Below are 18921 nucleotides of genomic sequence, written 5' to 3'. Positions count from 1 at the left end.
AAAACCTAAAAATCTCAGTTCTATTTAGATGAGCATGAAGTTAAACCTATGTATAAGAAAGGTCCTGCTGCTCACAGCAGCCTCTTATGACTATTGTTAAAATATCTGGTAGGAATAATCATACATGAACTGAAGGCTTAGGCAGGGTATTTCAACTTAGAATAAAACAACTGTTTCCAAAGTAATGTGAACTTCATAGTATGTAAGAAATTACCAATAATGTAATTTCTGTCATTATTTGTATTTAGTGTCATGAATGCCATTTGGAGATGCAGAGAACTGATTGTACCTTCAGGATGTCACTGTCAAAACCCAGTTCAGAAAAATGGATGAATTTATTAGCTGGATGCATTTTTCAGTAAGTTCATGGCCTTAATTCCAATGAAAAAGCTGAAGTGTCTTAATACATTTTGTTTATACCAACATTGGGGAAATATTCCATAACAATAGATGCTTTCTTTTGTGAGAATTGCTTCCTGTTACATTTTTGCATTTGCTACTCTCTTAGGGCCAGTTCAACATAAGTCATTGGCACAGAAGTAGTGTTCCTATTGGGATTCCTTTAAATGGGTCCAGATGGTGCTCTCAGTCAATAAGAGATATTACAAGCTTTTAAAAAGAAAGAGTTCTTCTTCTTTTCTTTCCTGTTATGAGCTACTAACCTTTTTAGTTAACTCAATATCTGAATTTCTACAAAATTTATTTTTCACTCCTCAAAATATCATTCTTTGTGGTTGTCATCACAAATAGGATATACGCAGAAAATATTCCTGATGTAGGAAATGACTTGGTTACCAAGGAAACTCAAGTTTCTATAAAGGAGTAACATTTACCATCACCTTTTAATCAGAACCAGCTATTTGTTCAATAACAGAACATCCAAATCCACTGGAGTAAATTTGTATCCCAGCAGATTTAGACCTCATTCAGTAGGTTAAATAGGTCCATCTTTAGGTCCTACAAGAAGCTGGTCTTAGCAAATATGGAAAGTCCAGGTTTAAAAAAAAAAAATTACAGCTGAGAAGAAAAAAGGAGGAAAGAAAAGAAGAAATGAGGGAAAAACAAAAAGTTCTTGAATGGTTGTGAGTAGGTATGCACATTATTACGTAATGAATATTTTCTAAACTATCTCTCCAAAATAATTAATGCAAATGGAGGCAGATTTAAAAACATGCTTTAATACATTATACTACTCTGTCCCTCGATTAATCTAAATACAAAATAAAAACGTCTGACATGTTTAAATTATTAATATTTCTAAGTTAGATTCTTCACTCACAAGTCAATTGATAAATATATTGAAATATTTATGGAGTTCCTGTCGTGGCACAGTGGTTAACGAATTCGACTAGGAACCATGAGATTGTGGGTTCGATCCCTGGCCTTGATCAGTGGGTTAAGGATCTGGTGTTGCCGTGGCTCTGGCGTAGGCTGGTGGCTACAGCTCCAATTGGACCCCTAGCCTGGGAACCTCCATATGCCGAGGGAGTGGCTCAAGAAAAGGCAATAAGACAAAACGAAACAATATATATATATGTATATTGAAATATTTAATTCAAGAAGAAATTTATTCCTAGATTTCCATGTTTTATAGGGTTAATTAATATTGTTGGAGTGGGGAGAGCCACTGAGGTGAATCTAGGCTAAATCTAGTACCAAAGAATAGCATAAACATTTATTCAGTGAAAAGGTTTGCTTTAGAATTAACAGAAGAGATAATATTTTTTGAAATCAACTAAAACCAACATAGAACAAACCTTTCCTCTTGAAGAAATCAGAACTGCCTATCAGCAATTATAAAAACAATAACACTGACCTTGAATCAACCTTAAAGGTCTTTCTACACAATTATATTATCAGCTTTATGAATTTTCAGTTGCTATCGCAGTCACAAATTCAATAAATGTAGAGTTGGTCAGTAATGGGAATATGGCTATTTTAATAGCTTTCACTGAAAGAGGCTTTTGAGAAAGTACACATTTACCAGCTTTTTCCATGTTACAAATGACAGCTCTTTCAAATCCTGCTTAGCACACCTCATATGAAGACTTATGACATCTCAAGTAAAAAATAATAATTCAAAATCAAATTCAGTCTAAAATTATAAGTGATTTAAATAAATAACATATGCAATTTAAATAAACTATGTCTGTAACAGTCAGCTGAAAGGTTTTTATACTAGGGAATTTTTTAACATAAATATCAGGATTCAAAGTAAACTCCTGAAACATTTTTTCCGTCTTGAATATATAATTTTACTGCCTCTTCTATATATCTTATATCTTATTATACTATCTTATACCCTATTCCTCTTCTTATATATCTTAAATATAACAGCTAACAACAGCAGAGAAATCCAGTGAAAAAGTCCTTGTGTGTGGTTATTGTAATTAACAGATTCAATATCTATTACTGCCAGTCAGGTATCATAGCAACCCAGTATTGCTGAAAACTGCTAGAAGAATCTTCAAAACCAGCAAGACTTTGCTTTAGGGAAATCTTCAGCAAAACAGGGGATATTACTGGCTGTCAACATCTGTGGGTGTTGCTATGGGCACAGCCACAAAGAACCCTGCCATCTATACAAAAAGGTATACACACAGAGAAGATGGGAGAGACACAGAAGATAAATTGGTAAAAAAAAAAAAAAAAAAAAATCCAAAAGAAGAAATAATTGCCCTGGCAATATACAATAGGCACACAATTTTGAGTCCATGTTTTACACTAGTTCCTTTCTATTGTAGCTGGAGAATCCAAATTCAACTTAACTGTAATTGTGACTAAACATGAACCAGGGGGTGGAAATAATATCCTAAAACTCTACACTTGTATCACAAATCTTAATTTGAAACTCAAAAGTGAATTGCATTTAAAATAATATTTAAACTTCCACTTATAAACCCCTGATAGTCGTTTATAAATCTACAGAATAGAAAAGAACAGGTTACCATGAACAAGAACCCAATATTGATTTTTCGGCAGTGCAGTAAGGCATCTCCATTCTATTTGGCTGCTGTCAAAGCCACTCTTTAACAGCTGGAGTCAAATTGCACTATTTACAGCAAGAGCCCTTGTCAAGTGGACCATAAGTAGCCTAACAATACACTATTCAAATGGCACTTTGCCACACAAATTGCTGACTTGATGAATAACCTATGTCAATGACTAAGGCTAATATAAAAGTTTCATTTTTATGAGAGGTTTTACATTCACACATTAAGTAAGCTTTCTTTGAAGAACTATTAGACTATATATTTCAGGCCTTTGGACGCTGAAAACAATTAAAATCTGTTTAAATACATCAAGGGAACTTGACAACATTAATATGGATCTGGTGTTAACTACATTTGTCACACAAGTCAGAACAGTGCCCTTCTGTTCCTGGCACTCCCCACCGGCACGTGCGGAATAATGTGGGGCTTAGACCAGCCGCACACCATGAAATAGGAGTATTCTCCTTTTGTGCCCCTGATTTACATGGCCAACGAATGTTTAGATACAAGCAAGCCTTTGAAGTCCAGTGAGGAAATTCAGGATGCTTCTATGTGCAAGGCAGACAGCTGGAGTCATTTAATGGTGCAGTTCCTACTTTTCACAACGTCTCTAAGATCTCCTGTATTGGTTTTGGAACAAAGCTGTGATACGCTTTTCATAGTTTTCTTCAGCAATGAGGTAGCTTAGTATCAAAAAGGTTTAAACTCATGTCTCAGAGTGAGAAAAGGGATAGCCTTCATAAAATACCTACCAAGAAAATTAAGTACTACAGAAATTTTTATTTAACTTACAGTAGTTAAAATTATCAAATAAAATTCTTACAAGAAATGGTTATACTCTCAAAAATCTGCATCAACTCCCATGTGTTCAAAAAGCAAACTGCCTTCTATATTTCTCCACTATTGTTTATTTATTTCTCTATTCTATCTTACTAAGAAGGATGATATCATTTAGGCACCAAGTTTAAGCTGGGATTCACTAAATCAAAACACTTAAAAATCTTATTCAGTTGTTTATATAGAGAAATTCCTATATTTTCATGAAGGGTTTGGATGTCTTAAAAAATCTCTTTTCTTTTAAAAGTATATAAAATTGATGGAAAATATTTTCTGCATTAGAAAAAAATAGGCATAATGTTGCTGTTACATTAAAGAGAATATACCAAAAATTAACTACTATTCAAAAATGTGAAAATTATCATTCTATATTGAGGATTTGTCCCTGTGTAGTGCAATTAACTGTTTTCAAATAAATATTTGTTCTTTTGTATAATATATTTTGATAATATAAAAATTCAATAAAACTGAATTAATCTGTAACATGCAACATTGCCACAATGAATTATTATTTCAGATTTATACATGTAACATTGCAGGTGAAATTTTCAAATCTCACAATTAAGAAACTACTCCAGTTCCATCTTGGTTAAGTTTTTGTGTCATAAAATATGAATGGAACTAACTTTCCATTCTAATAAAATAATTATAGTGGGGTCCAATTTTCCTTTGGTGGCCTATCAGTACACCATCTGTGTTTTACAAGAGGTTGCAAGATAAAGCTCTAATAAAACTTTTCAACAAATGGCACCAAAAAAGGCATCACACTAAAGGTTAAAAAAATACAAGCATATTTCTAGAAAGCACAACTGGAATGTAAATAAATGTAAATACATTATTTATAACTAATTTTACATATTTAGATTAAGATGAATGTATAAGTGCATTATTTTTTTAAAAAGTCAATTTAAATAATTAGGAGGTATAATGTGCTCATTTGTTTTCTACAAAGGACAGATTTCCAAACATATGAATTTCATGAATTCTATCAGGGAACAGACTTGATACAAGGTTTTTGAATTACATTGCTCATAGTGCAGAAGTTGGATTAAGTTGCTTTATTAAAAATTCAGATACCTAGGGAGAGGGTAGTTGTTGGCTAGTTGGCCAGTTCCTCCTAGTATCTCATGATCTCCAAGTCTAGAGGACTGTCTAGAGCAGAAATTGGCAAATCATGGCCAGAGTATCAAATATGGCCCACTGTCTGAAAGTTTTATCAAAACACAACCACACTCATTTGTTTAAGAATTGTCTATGATGGCTTCTGTGCCCCAAGAGGAGAGCTGAATAGTTAGAACAGCAAAAAATATGGCCTGCAAAGCCTAAAATATTTACCACCTGGTCCTTTACAAATAAGTTTGCTTATCCCTGGTCTAGTTCAACATTTGTCCAATATAAATAAAATGCAAACCACATGTATAATTTTAAACTACCAGTAGCCATGTTAAAAAACATAAAAAGAAACAGGTAAAATATTTTTAATAATATATTTTATTTAATCCTGTACATCTAAATGTCATTTTAACCAGTGGTTCTAGCCAAATTTCAAGTGTTCAATAGCCATGTATGGTCAATGGCTGCTATATTAAACCATGCAACTCTAAATAAGCAACCGGGGGGAGCTATTGGGGACCCATTGTATAGAAAATTGAGGCGGGGGGTTGTTTTGTTTTGTTTTTTATAGGCATTCCCAGGAAATTACAATGGGTCTAAATTGTGGCAGTAAAATAATCCTGTTTATTCTTTTACTCATTTTACAGATAAGAAATGCAGAAAAAGAATTGACAACCAACCAGCCAATACACAAAAAAAGACCTTCCCTCATTAAAATATGAAAAGGTAACAAAGATTTATGCCATGTAGAGGTAGAAGTAGAGATGGTTTTGGTAAGGCTGTTTATTTTCTACTTCGAGGCTAAATTCCTCCCACTGCAATTTAAACATTTTCTATCTTGTTTTATCCTCAGCAGAATCTGAGAAAAGCAGTTCCCTATCACTAATATGATATCGTATTCCTTTAAATCCTTTAAGACTCTGGCCCATTCCTACCCCAAATTGTCTCTCATTTCTCTATCTAGCTGCACAAATTCAACTCCTACAGCATTTCAAATTGTGTCCATTTTCAAAATGTTTTATTGTTATTCTCTGTTCTCTTTAAAACCTTTTCCCAAATCTATATGCACTCTTCAAATGCAAGAAGAAAAAGTGAATACAGCATCCTAATAAATTCCTAATATTGCCAAACACAAAGAACACACCACACAGATATTACATGCTATTCTTTCATTTACACAGTACACTCTACCATTAGAAAATATTTCACTTGTGTTTCACTAAAATCCACACAAAAATTTCTGAAACAGAGCAACCCTAGATAGTTCTAAATTTCACAGGCTTATTGTCTCTCATTTCCCAGCTCTGAAATAAGTGTGACTTAATTCCTCTTCTTTAAATCTGATTTTTTTTTTCTTACAGAAACTAATGAAGCACTTTACTATATGAACAAAAAAAGAATGGAAAATTTATAAGCATTCTTAAAATTTTATGCTTATCAAATTTATAAATAAAAGATTAAGATAACACAATCTGAAAGGCTTAATTTTAAGAGGATGAAATGAAGATGTGCAGTACATAACTGGGGAAGATATAACTTAGGAGAAGCACAAATGAAAATAGCTCTACTTAACAGTAACCAATAATAAGTATAGTATATAGAACAAAGGAAGTAATAATCCTGCCTAATTTGATTTTCCAGTGCTATAGAGAGTAAAAGTTGGAAATTATAGTCATCTAAAGTAAAGCAGCAGCTAGGAAATAAAGTTGGAATCAGCCTAAGAGTAGGAAAACAAGACCCTGACATTTTATGGCTTCCTAGAGTCAAGAAAGAAATAAAATTACATAAAGAAAAGGAAATCTATATATACTATTATCACCACCTAAAGGGTAGCTCTGAGGTCCTCCAAGAAACTGAAAAAATAGCAATCAGCTCACCTTCTGGGAATTAAACTAGTAAAAGAAGCACCTGATGAATGAGATTTGTTCCCACAAATCTGACATGCATGAGTCAAGAGACTTATCCAAGCTCTCATCTACTATTCTAGCATACAATTAGAAAGCAACAAAGCTACATTAAGATGGGAATGCTTGGAAGTTAGCTGGGCTCACTCACTGGGCTTTATTTACCCCAACCTTAAAATATATAATAAAAGTATGGTTCAGTTTCCCACCTTAGGAGATTAGGACCTTATCACTTTCAACTTCAGTTGTGAATGTTAAAATTTAAAAATTTTAATTGGTATAATTGTCCTTATAAAACATGACTTCTTTCAAGTTAAGAATATGAAAAACGTGTGGAAAATCTAAAAATAATTTTACCTAATGAGAAAAGGAAAAAAAAAAAAGAAAATGCTGTGGCCTTATCACTGATTTTAACATCACCAGGGGAAAGCATAAGCAAAAATTAAGTGGCCTAAATGAAGTCAAAATTTGGAATTTTTTTTTTTTTCCCCACTGTGTATCAGCCTTGACCAAGGGATATAGTTCCTTTATGGGCTGAAAGAGATGACTGCATTAGACTCTTAAGAGTTCAGTGAGTGAATACCCCTAGGCTCTGACTCCATGCCTATCAAGGGATCCTCTGTTATAATTTCACCTCCTTCTCCCCCCGCTTCCTATAGCTTTGCTACAGTTAGAATGTGCTGAGCAATGAATTGCAATCATATGTATCATTATAAATTAAAGAAGTGTCATTCTAGTTTATATATTCATGTCTTGGGTGTTTAGTTAGTATGACTCAGTTCTCAAAATATTGACACTCTGGCCTCAATGATAAAATCTGATTCAAGTCTTAAAACCTACAAAGCTGAGGCTTATAGGCTGCTGCCGTCACCCCCACCCCTGCAGCTGTGAGGCACAGCTTGAGTAGACAACTGGCCTCTCCTGATGACACAACCTTTTGCCTCTAACTATACACATACACATGAGATACAGTCTTATTTAAAGTCCTTATTAATGTTATTTTAAGTCTTCATATATCATTAAACTAGTGGAAAATGTTAACAACATATAAATAAAAATCAGCTAAAATTTGACTTAAAACCCCCACTTTTGGAAATATATCCTACTGAATAATACTAAATTAAAAAAGCTTTAGATTCATAGATATGCTATTCCTAAAGTGAAGTATAAAATGCAATCCATAGGTTAAGCCATAGGAATAGTATAGTTATACACAGTAAGAGTATGATGTAGCCATTAAAAAGAAATAGATACTATTATGAAAATATGTTTACATGAAAAATACTTTATTATATATGTGCATATAAGTAAGATAGTTGCAATAACATGAGGAAGAGATAAGTTGGAGGTGCAGATGACAAAAAGATGGAAGAATCCTTTACAGAAATTAGATTAAATTGCTATGCCATGTTGAAAACTGAAAAATAATCAAGCTCACGCAAATTTCTGTGAAGCTGGTTGACTTGGCCTATGAAAGTGAATGCAAACTCTATCACCATGTATTAACTAAGGCTTGGACTCCTAAAGAGTTAGGGATGCTTGAGATGCTGAATATATCAAAATATTTGTCCAATAATCCAGTTCTTCTAATGCCTTTTTGGCTTACTTATAATAAGCATTTTTAAAAGAGATCAAATACCCAAGTGAAAAATGAATGGATCCAGAGCACAGAATTTAGGTTTTTTCCCCCTCTTCATTAAAAACCATCTAGAATTCAAGATTTAATATAAAACTGGCTCAATTTTGATAAGCCAGTTTGATAACCTGTCTTGTCAGAAAAGAATGCTTTACTCATTCAAAAATAATAATCACTCAAAAAGTTATCTGATTCACCCAAGATCTCTTGGTTGGTATGTCTAGTAGATGCAATAATCTCTGAGTTTAAATTTGCACTGATATTTAATGGCCACATATTTATGAAATACTTCTTACTTGGAGTTGACAGTGTTGTTTGTGAGCAGCAGCTTGATTTGAACTTACCTTACATGAAGACTCCACCTGCAGACCAGGGCAAGGTATTGGCCCAAACTGGTAGGAGCTGGAGGACCTCTGCTCTATACTTTTGTGCTTATGTGTCTCTGAGGCAACTGGAAGTACAGATTCAGGCTTTAGAAGCTGTGAATCATCACAACAATTAAGAATAATCCTTGCTCTTTCTCCGGTTTCATGTCTTTCCAAAGTACCTGGAAAACAAGGTTAGAAATAAAAATTTTTGCAAAATATTCACTCCAAAAGAATGAAAACAAAAAACAGTCTTAACAGAAAATCACAATTGTTTGTTAGCATGCCTTACTGTCTCCTTGCAACCAAAAAAACAGCTTGGAGCTTTCTGTAAATTATTCAAATCATCGTCTTACAAAGGCTGAAATTATAGACTGGAAAAGCTCATCTTCCTCTTTGTGCTTTTTCATCCACTGAAATCAACAGGGCATTCAATAGTCGTTAACAGTAAAATCTCTTACTTATCATACAGTATGCAAGTGATCAATAACAAACTACTATGGAATATTTTAGTGCTGTCCTCTAGTGTTCCAACTAACAAACAACAGATAGTCTACAGTACTTTGCCTGGGTTTTCAAGCTTAAAATGTTTCTGTTGGTAATATAACATTTAATGGAATAGGTCAAGTAAGAACATACATGCTTTGTATTACTACTTCCCTCACCAAGTGCCCTCAGCTTCAATAATGCAGGCCACTCTAGGGTTTTGTTGGTGGTGGCGATATTGCAGATATTGTTGCTTTTATATTTGGCTTTTATTTCTTACGTTATTAGAAGAAAAATATTTTGCCCCATTCTCTGTCATTCTTGCAGTTTCAGAATTTCAAGGGACAAGTTCAATTTAAAGTTAATAGGAACAAGTATCATATAGAGCAAAAGTATTAAAGAACAATTCACAAAGAGTATTTTTATACAATACAGTGTCATAAAACTCAGTGAAATCTCAATAAATATCAGTTAATCATGACCACTGTCTCATCTTAGTTGGGTTCATTTGCATTATACACACTGTATTAAATATATACCCTATAACCTATTAAGTAAAGCAGCTAAGGAAAATTAACTTGACATAGAATCTAAACACAGAATTTTATATCATTCCTTTCTTATTAATGAAAAAAGACGTAGTACTATTTCCTAAGAAGGAAAAAGATCACTCTTATTGATAATGTTAAGACAATATCAATTATTTTAATTATAATAAGAAAATAGAAATATTGCTTCTCTACCCCTATGTCTTTAGCTTATATAGATCTGAAGATCATGACTATTCAACCTTTACTCATTTTTCCTCTCTTTCATACTTTTCCTTTTCAGCAGTAAATTACCTTTATTCAGTGTTTTGGATTCTGAATCACTAATAGTTACTATGCTAAAATATTGGGCAGAAATTTAGTCTCTGGTCTTTTAAAAGTAATATCTTCTCATTAAAACATTTCTACATTCATATATTAACATATTTAACACATAAATCTTATAAACGTTATTTCTCTAAGCTTTCCTTTTCCATCAAAATGGATATATCTTCAACAAATGAATTGGACAGCAACATCAAGAAAATCCTTTCTTTTAAGTATGATGATAAGAAGAGTTTCTCAAACCAAAGGTAACAGTCATTACTACGTTATTACTTCTTCATGAAAATGACTGCAGTCCAGAACTTGTAGTTGCAGCATCTAAAATTCACTGCCTTTATGAGGGGTCTCTTTGAATGTGGTGACACTATGGGTATTTACTTCTCATAGGTTTCCTGTGGCTCCTCAAATTGATATTTTAAAAAGATTTTCAGGAGTTCCCATTGTACCTCAGAGATAGTGAACCCAACTAGTATCCATGAGGATGCAGGTTCAATTCCTGGCCTTGCTCAGTGTGTTAAGGATCCTGCGTTGCCATGAGCTGTGGTGTAGGCCAGTAGCTGTAGCTTCAATTCTACCCCTAGCCTGGGAACTTCCATATGCCACAAGTGCAGCCCTAAAAAAATCCAAAAAAAAAGAAAGAAAAGAAATAAGAGGAATCTCAATTGGAAAGGAAAAAGTAAAACTATCACTATTTGCAGATGGCATGATAGTGTACATAGAAAATCCTAAAGACACCACTAGAAAACTATTAGAGCTCATCAATGAATTCAGTAAAGTTACAGGATACAAACTTAATACACAGAAACTTGTTGTATTTCTATACACTAACAATGAACTGCCAGAAAGAGAAATTAAGGAAACAATCTTTTATCGTCACACTGAAAAGAATAAAATACATACAAATAAACCTACCTAATGAGGTAAAAGACTTGTACTTGGAAAACCATAAGACACTGATGAAAGAAACTGAAGATGAGGCAAACAGATGGAAAGATATACCATGTTCTTGGATTGGAAGAATGAATATTGTTAAAATGACCATATTACCCAAGACAATCTATAGATTTAGTGCAATCCCTATCAAAATACCAATGGAAGTTTTCACAAAACTAGAACAAATAATTTTTAAATTTGTATGGAAACACAAAAGGCCTCCCAGTAGCCAAAACATCTTGAGAAAGAAAACCAAAACTGGAGGAAGCAAGCTTCCTATATTATGAAGACTATATTACAAAGCTACAGTCATCCAAATGGTATGGTACTGGCATGAAAATAATCACATAGGTCAATGGAACAGAATAGCCCAGAAACATACTGATGCAGTTATGATCAATTAATATATGACAAAGGAGGCAAGAATACACACACACACACACACACACACACACACACACACACACACACAAGTCTGTTCAGTAAGTGGAGCTGGGAGAATTAGACAGCTACATGTAAAAGAATGAAGTTAGAATATTCTCAAATGCCATTTAAAAAATAAACTCAAAGTGGATTAAAGACTTAAATTAAGACCATAAACCATAAATTCCATTTTGAAAATAATAAATTGATTTTCTAACAAGTTCAGGACAATAACTTTTGTCAAAACCTTGACAATGGACAGACAGAGATTCCCATGTGTACCAGTTATCAATTTATTGCCTCTTAGTTACAAATTCACCCTTTACTGCCTGCTCTGAAAATGGAAGTGGGCTCTTTAAATATTTTTCCTTTAACAGTTGGCACAATGTTAACCTTTGTGGATAAAAGGTGCTGGAAGTCCCCAGTAGAAGAAAGGGTTTTACTTCTCAGATCTGGTGTGCTCTATTGTAGCAGTGTGAGTGGCTTCTTCCCCAGTACCAGGCTCCTGCAGTGCATGTCAGCCACAGATAGCAGCTTCCCTTGGCATACTCTGAATGGTTTTCTAACAATGCCTCCAGCAAAGCATCTCCCTGTGAACTGCCTTCCCTAGTACCTTAGAAGTCACATTTCTCATAACTTCCACCACACCATGCCAGCTCCTCTACCATCCAGTGACCACAGTTATGACCTCTCCAATAAGGTCAGAATCTTAACCCTGGGGGCAGGGAGTGCTCTTTGGGCAGCCAAGGACAATGGTTGCTCCTTAAATATGCTATTCCTATACTGTTTAGAGTTTTCTTTAGTTCCTGTTAACCTATCCCTTATACTCATATTCTTTATGATGGTTACTAATTCTTCATATTAAACGATCTCTGTTTAAGTTACTGTGTCATTTCTCTCTCTCAATAAGACACTGATTAATATACCATGATAAATCACTTCTGAGACAGAATGTTCCTTTAAATACATGCCTGAAATTATGGACTTTACACTACAGGGATATATTTAAATTGTTAGAGTGAGTCAACAGCAAGAAGAGTAGGTGTAATGTAAATAGTAACCTAGGAGGGTGGGTGTGACCCCAAGGGGTGCCTTTTCCAGTCTATTAGCTGTCTTCTTTGACAAGAGACAGAGTAGTCTCTTTTGCCTGATATTAAAGAAATATCACAAACTGAAGGCTTACAAAATTGCTTAATTCAACTTCTAATTTCAGGGGACCTAGCACTTTCCAAAGTGAACTCAGTGATAATTATATATTTTTTTCTTTTGTACTGTACTACATCAGGAATATAATTTAACTCATACCTTCTCTTCATTTGGATCAATCTGAACAAGATAAGGAAAGATGTAGACATGTATGTGAGTCATATACTATTGAAAGTGACAATACCATTTCCTCTCTCAAAGTAGATGTGCAAAAAATACCATAAAAATCTATCCCAAGTAAAATCTTCATTGTATAAATGCTTTCCATAAATATCTTACTTTTTTCTATTACTTATTTTTTAAATTATGAGTTTTCATAGAATTTGTTTTAATTCTAAATTATACAATAGTATATTACAGAATGGAAACAATCATAAGAGAGTTTAGAACAATTAACATCCTAAAAGAAAATGAAGAAAAAGTGGCAATGGCAGGTATTCTAAGCAGTCTTCCCAGATCCTAAATTGCCTATTTCCCAAAAAGCCAGTGCACAGAAAGATAAGAAGCAGCCAAGATCCTCTTTTCAGAGCCTAGATCCACATTGACATTATTTCCACTTGTATATCCTGTTTTCATCACTGTTTCAAGCACCCTACAGCATACCTAACCACATTTTCCTTTTTACACCAGAACTTTCTCAATGACCCCCTTTGGAACCATGTGCCTACCTGTTGTCTTCTTTACACGCTGAGGCTGATGGCCTGGAGACATCAGCACCAGCAGGTCCTGCATTTGAATCCTGGTTTTACCATTACCTGTTGTGTGGTCTTGGGAAAGTAATTTAACATTTCTATGTCTTAGTTTCCTCATCTATGAAATAGGGATATTAATAATTCCTTCCTCAAGGGGTACTATGAGGATTATATTGAGGAGATATGTAAAAAGTCAGACTAGGTTCTGGCACACAGTGGGAGCAACACCATATGATAGCCCCTTTCTGACAGGCAGGGGGTTCTCAGCCCCTTGTGAGCAGCTTAACAAACCTCCTCAGCTCTGTGGCTCTGGGATCTACCTCACACTAGGCCTTAGCTCACTGGGCATAAGATCAGTGTGGTCTCCACTGCCTCCTACCTGAGGCTCAAAATTTCTCAATCAGCCTTACTCTCAGGGTAGGTTATAATCAAAATCAGAAAGGATTATACATTTGCCTTATGTCCTCTTCAGTAAACCAGACTGGAGTCTGGCATAAATTAAAGGCTAGATAAATACTTCTCAGTGGATTATATGACATCAGCAACCTGGCTGATTTTCACTGTGACTACACCTGGGGTTAAATCCAAATGCCTTGACCCACAAGTCAAATTTGGGAAAAAAAAAAAAAAAACTTTGAAAATTAATTCTCCTCTTATGCCTTATTTTCTATCTCAGCTTCTTTATTTTGCAGAATTTACTACATCTGTAATTGGTATATTTTATTTGCTTGCTTAAATTAAGGGCTGTCTCCCTACCAGATGTTAAACTATTTTTTAGCAAGCATGTATTCTATGAGCTTGGTACAAAGCAGGGCTCAATGTGTACTCACTGAATGAATACTCTTCCAGTAGAAGGAGGTGACTGTGAAAGTACTAGAGCATACCAAGGTCTCAGTGTGATAGAAGAAAATGCCAAATCTATATAAACTTCAACCTCAGAGCCCAAGAGGGGTCAACACTGGGAAAAGCAGCATTTGCATGCTTTACACCTGTCCCACCCAGCAGTGTGGCCAGGTCCTTCCTGATGTCCCAAGAATCTAGATTTGGAAACACAAGTAAGACTCTGTGATTTTTTTTAAATTCTTTTTTTTAAGGCCTACACTCGCAGTATATGGAAGTTCCCAGGACAAGGACTGGGTCCGACATGCAGCTGAGACCTACACCAGATCCTTTAACACACTGCACCAGGGTGGGGATCAAACCTGTGCCTCCACAGTGACTCGAGCCACTGCAGTCAGATTCTTAACCCACTGTACCATGGTGGGAACTCTTGAATGTGATTTTTTAACTTGACTTGTGCAGTAGCCATTTCTTGCCCAAAGACTGCTAGTCTATAGAGAGCAAAGAGTAAGAAAATGGCAGAGAGAGGCAGAGAAGAGGAGGTAGGGAAAAAGAAGGAAAGAGAGATAGTGGGGGGAGGAAGGGAGAGGGAAAGAGAGAGATTGATTTTGATTAATTAAACTTTCTAGTTCTGGTTTTAGCCCCTTCCTAAGGAGTACTGCCCCTGAGGTCTCTACAATACACTCCTAAATCCTTACAATAAATACCTCTTTCTGGTAAAACCAACTTAACTTTGCTTTTAATGCTCGCGAGTTACCTAAACGGCACTAATAAAAAGGGCACAGAGGAGATGTTTCCGTTGTAGTAAAGGTGAAGTTTGAGAACATCCAGACAGACATGCAAAATTCATACGTGCACTTCAGAGCAGAGAGACAAAGGCTTAAGCATTATCAGCAGATGAATGAGGATTAAATCCCCAAGAAAGAATGTCATCTTCAACAGAATTTGAAGAGAGATGTATCAAGAGACCAGCACAAAACTTTTAGCAATTGCTGCACCATAAAGAGGAAAGGAAGGGAAGAAAATTTAGAAACTGTTGTAAATACAGCTATATTTTAAATGTATTGGGATTGTTGATATTTACAGGGTATCTACAGTTTTTTGTTTTGTCTTTAAATCGGGCAGATAATCAATTTGTAATGTGCCTGTTATGAAATCTAATTTTGAAGTATCAGGCTATTTTAAAGCAAGACTTGTTCCAGCAAGGATTAGGCCTTCAACTGTGATGGAAGAACAAGGCAATGCATTTAGGTGTCATAGACTTGAATATCTACATAAAGAAAGGGAAGAAGGGACAGTGATGTTTTACACTTTGATTCCCTTCCAAACAGCCAGAGGCTGTTCCTTTGATTTTCTTTCTCTTATAATCTGCCCATGTTTTAAATATTTTCTGTCTTCTATCTAAACATTTTCAACTCCTGCTAATACTTGCTTTACAAAATCAACAAAATTATCATAGCCTGCTATCAATTAATGAATAGTTTTATATTACATATTTTAAGGCCCCAGCCAGACAAACTTTGTTCTACAACTTAACAAATAGGTCAACTGAGTCGATAAGAAAAACAATAGCTATTATCTTGAAATGGACAGAATGGTTAAAAAAGAAATTATAGTCACTTGATGACACTTCTGGAAATAATAATAAATCAATTAAGATTCAAAAACAATATTCAGATGGGTTAACTTTTTATCATTATGTACAAAAATATTTTATTTACTTAAAATTATACATAAGTAAATTTGTAAGTAACTGACTTATTATAACTCATGATGTTCTCCTCAGAAGACCACTATAGAAATAGTATTACTACAGAAACAGAAAATCCTTGTAGCACACTAAAATCACATATATTGTAAACCAAAGGATTTTAAACAATTTTTAACCAAATTTTTTCAATTAAATATTGTACTTATTTGGGGATTGTGAAAAAAATAGAATTTTGTAAATAATTCCCATTATATAATTAGTAATGAATATCAATTACACTTATACGGAAAAAGATTAATAGTGAGAAAATGTGAGTGGACAAATTATAGAATTAGCTCTTTTTTCTACATCAGACAGACATGTTTTAGCTGAAACCACCATAGTATTGAACAGTGATTAAGAGGACAGTTATATTTCAAAGTGACTCCCTCTAAGAGAATAGGCCAAAATAATGGCCTCACTACCAAATTTAGTAGTCAAATTAATAAAATCAAGTTTCAACAAAACAGCTTACTGACAGCTATAATCAAATTCCATGTATCAAGAAATTTGACCACTGGGTCTGTTATAAGATTTATCATCTAGCTTCAGTTGCACATGAAGTTCAGTGCCTTGCTCACAGAAGTGTATGGAGATTGACCTGATGCCCTCTTCCTAACAAAACCATTTCACAGTTACTGCATCTTACTCCAGAAAATGTATAACTAATGGGGATTCTGACCACGAACCCGGGACCCTGAAGGTCTCAAACTTAGCTAAATAGAAAATAACGGAAGGGTGGGGATAGGGCATGGATCGGAAAACATTAAATTAGGCATAAAGACATGTACCTTTGTGCCTAAATGTATTTGAATAGAATAAATTCAGCTGTAAAATAGATTGCTGAGGATGTGGCTCATTTTGTTCTATATAAAAGTCCTAATATGATAAAATCACGACTGGCTTCACGTCAACCTTCTATACCTTAAGGGTATATAGAATACATTTTTACAACGTCTCTGACCACCATGACCTTAACCCCAGCTTTGCCCCTGCCTCCAGCACATTCAGAGCAACACTGGGATTTATCAGCTGGGCCACACTCAACCCTCACATCTAATTCTGACCGCTGACCTCCAGAAAATCAGAATAAAGGGGTAGGGGCGGGAAGGAAAAAAGAATCAAAATAAATCTCAGTTTAATGTTGCTGAGATATATAAAGATTACAAATAATGCATTAATTTTAAACTAAGGTTTTTGATAAGGTATTAACTTATTAAATATTCCTTCTTTTTAAACATGTGCTAATAGCATAGAATCTACTATGACTAAATTTTAATTTTTAACTTTATTCTAAGACTTCATATAATTTAAAACCAAGTTAAGAGGTGCATGTTTATGGAAAAGTACTTCTATATTATGATATAAAGAATATATTTAATTAAATTTATAATTACCTAGTATATACAAAACATTAAAATTATACTGCTTCTAGGAACTGCAAAATGTCATTCACTCTGTTTTGTTTGAATTCGTTTACACTGGGCATGCTTAATTTTTAATTTTAAAATATTTCAAAAATAGATTGTTCCCCTCATTTTCCTGGTTGAAGGTTATGTTACTTAGAGGATACAATATCCTTAAAGAGATTTGACTCTATCATTTATTCACTTCTGGTTTCATTTAATTGAATTAGGTAAATATCTTGCTGAGTTTGATACGGAATTTTTCCTAAAAAAAGGAAGGGTATTGAATAAGGGGAAATCAGGGTACAGTCTCCTGAATAAGGTGCTCAATGAGGGGTGAAGTCATATGGAAAGTCTTTTTTTTTGTTTTGTTTTGTTTTTTTTTGCTGGAGGGATATGGTAGTCATGAGAGGACAAAAACATTTTAAATGCAATCAGTTTTCCCTTGGGACATGGCAGTGGTTTCCTTTAGGCAAAGAATGAGTGACCACAACTCCAGCAGGCATGTGAGGGTCTGGCCTGAAAACACCAACTCTCAGTGTACCATCACCATAGACCTGCCGCCTCCCAACCCCCCGGACTATACCATATTTCTGCATCTAGTTACCCAAAATGCTTCTCCTATCTTTTCACTGTTCCATTCCATGGTTTCATTTACCCATGGGAACCTCCAGAAACTCTCCTATCTGAACATCAGTGTTATGGACAGAGTTCTACAAATAACCACCAATAACCCTCATCCTTATGTGATTCCTTCCCATGTGGATAAGATGATGGCAATTCAGTGACTATATGGCAACAAGTCACACTACAAATATAATTAAGTTTTCAAATTTGTTGACCTTAAAATAGGGAGATTATTCAGGTGGACCAGGCGTAACTAGCAAGAATTTTCTCCAGCTGGTGGAAGAGGGGGTCATCAGAGAGATTTAAAGCATAAGAAGGATGCGGAGTGCCATTGCTGTATTTGAAGACATAAGAATCCACATACAAGGAGCAGAGAATGGACCGTGGCCTCTAGGAGCTGACAGTGACAACACCGACAGTCATTAAGGACCTCAGACCTATATCCACAAAGAACTAAATTCTGCCCACTACTGACTGAACTTGGAAATGAATTCTTCCTCAAAGCCTCCAGTACAGAGCCCAGTTGGCTGAATCATGAATTTGACATTGTAAGACTCTAAGCAGAGAACAAAGATGAGCTCACTGGACTTCATCCTTACAAAACTGTGAGTTAATAAATGGTTGTTCCTTTAAGTTGCTAAATTTGTGGTGAATTGTTACATAGCAGTAGGAAACTAATGCAGCTAGGATATGTGGCAGTCCTTTTACTTTGGACCACAGATTTACACCTCCAGTTTTATTGTTGTTGTTGTTTTTCACTATTCTGTGTGAAAGTCCTGCTGCTTAAGCAAAATAAATAACTAAATACATAAATGTGAAAAGTCATGAAAAAATAAAT

The 18921-nt window shown here is 34.6% G+C and overlaps 1 protein-coding gene across 1 annotated transcript in view; it reads right to left on the bottom strand.

Moving 5' to 3' along the window:
* Nucleotides 1–18921, bottom strand: part of WDR72 (WD repeat domain 72) — a 223525-nt gene that overhangs the window by 132534 nt on the left and 72070 nt on the right. Inside the window, exon 14 of the mRNA XM_047766309.1 lies at nt 8828–9030. Within this exon, the coding sequence (XP_047622265.1) occupies nt 8828–9030 (203 nt within the window). The remainder of the gene's footprint in view (nt 1–8827; nt 9031–18921) is intronic.

The sequence above is a fragment of the Phacochoerus africanus genome, chromosome 2, assembly GCF_016906955.1.
Source record: "Phacochoerus africanus isolate WHEZ1 chromosome 2, ROS_Pafr_v1, whole genome shotgun sequence".
Taxonomy (NCBI): Eukaryota; Metazoa; Chordata; class Mammalia; order Artiodactyla; family Suidae; genus Phacochoerus; species Phacochoerus africanus.
The sequence above is the reverse complement of the archived record's forward strand: the minus strand, read 5'-3'. Positions and strand labels throughout refer to the sequence as shown.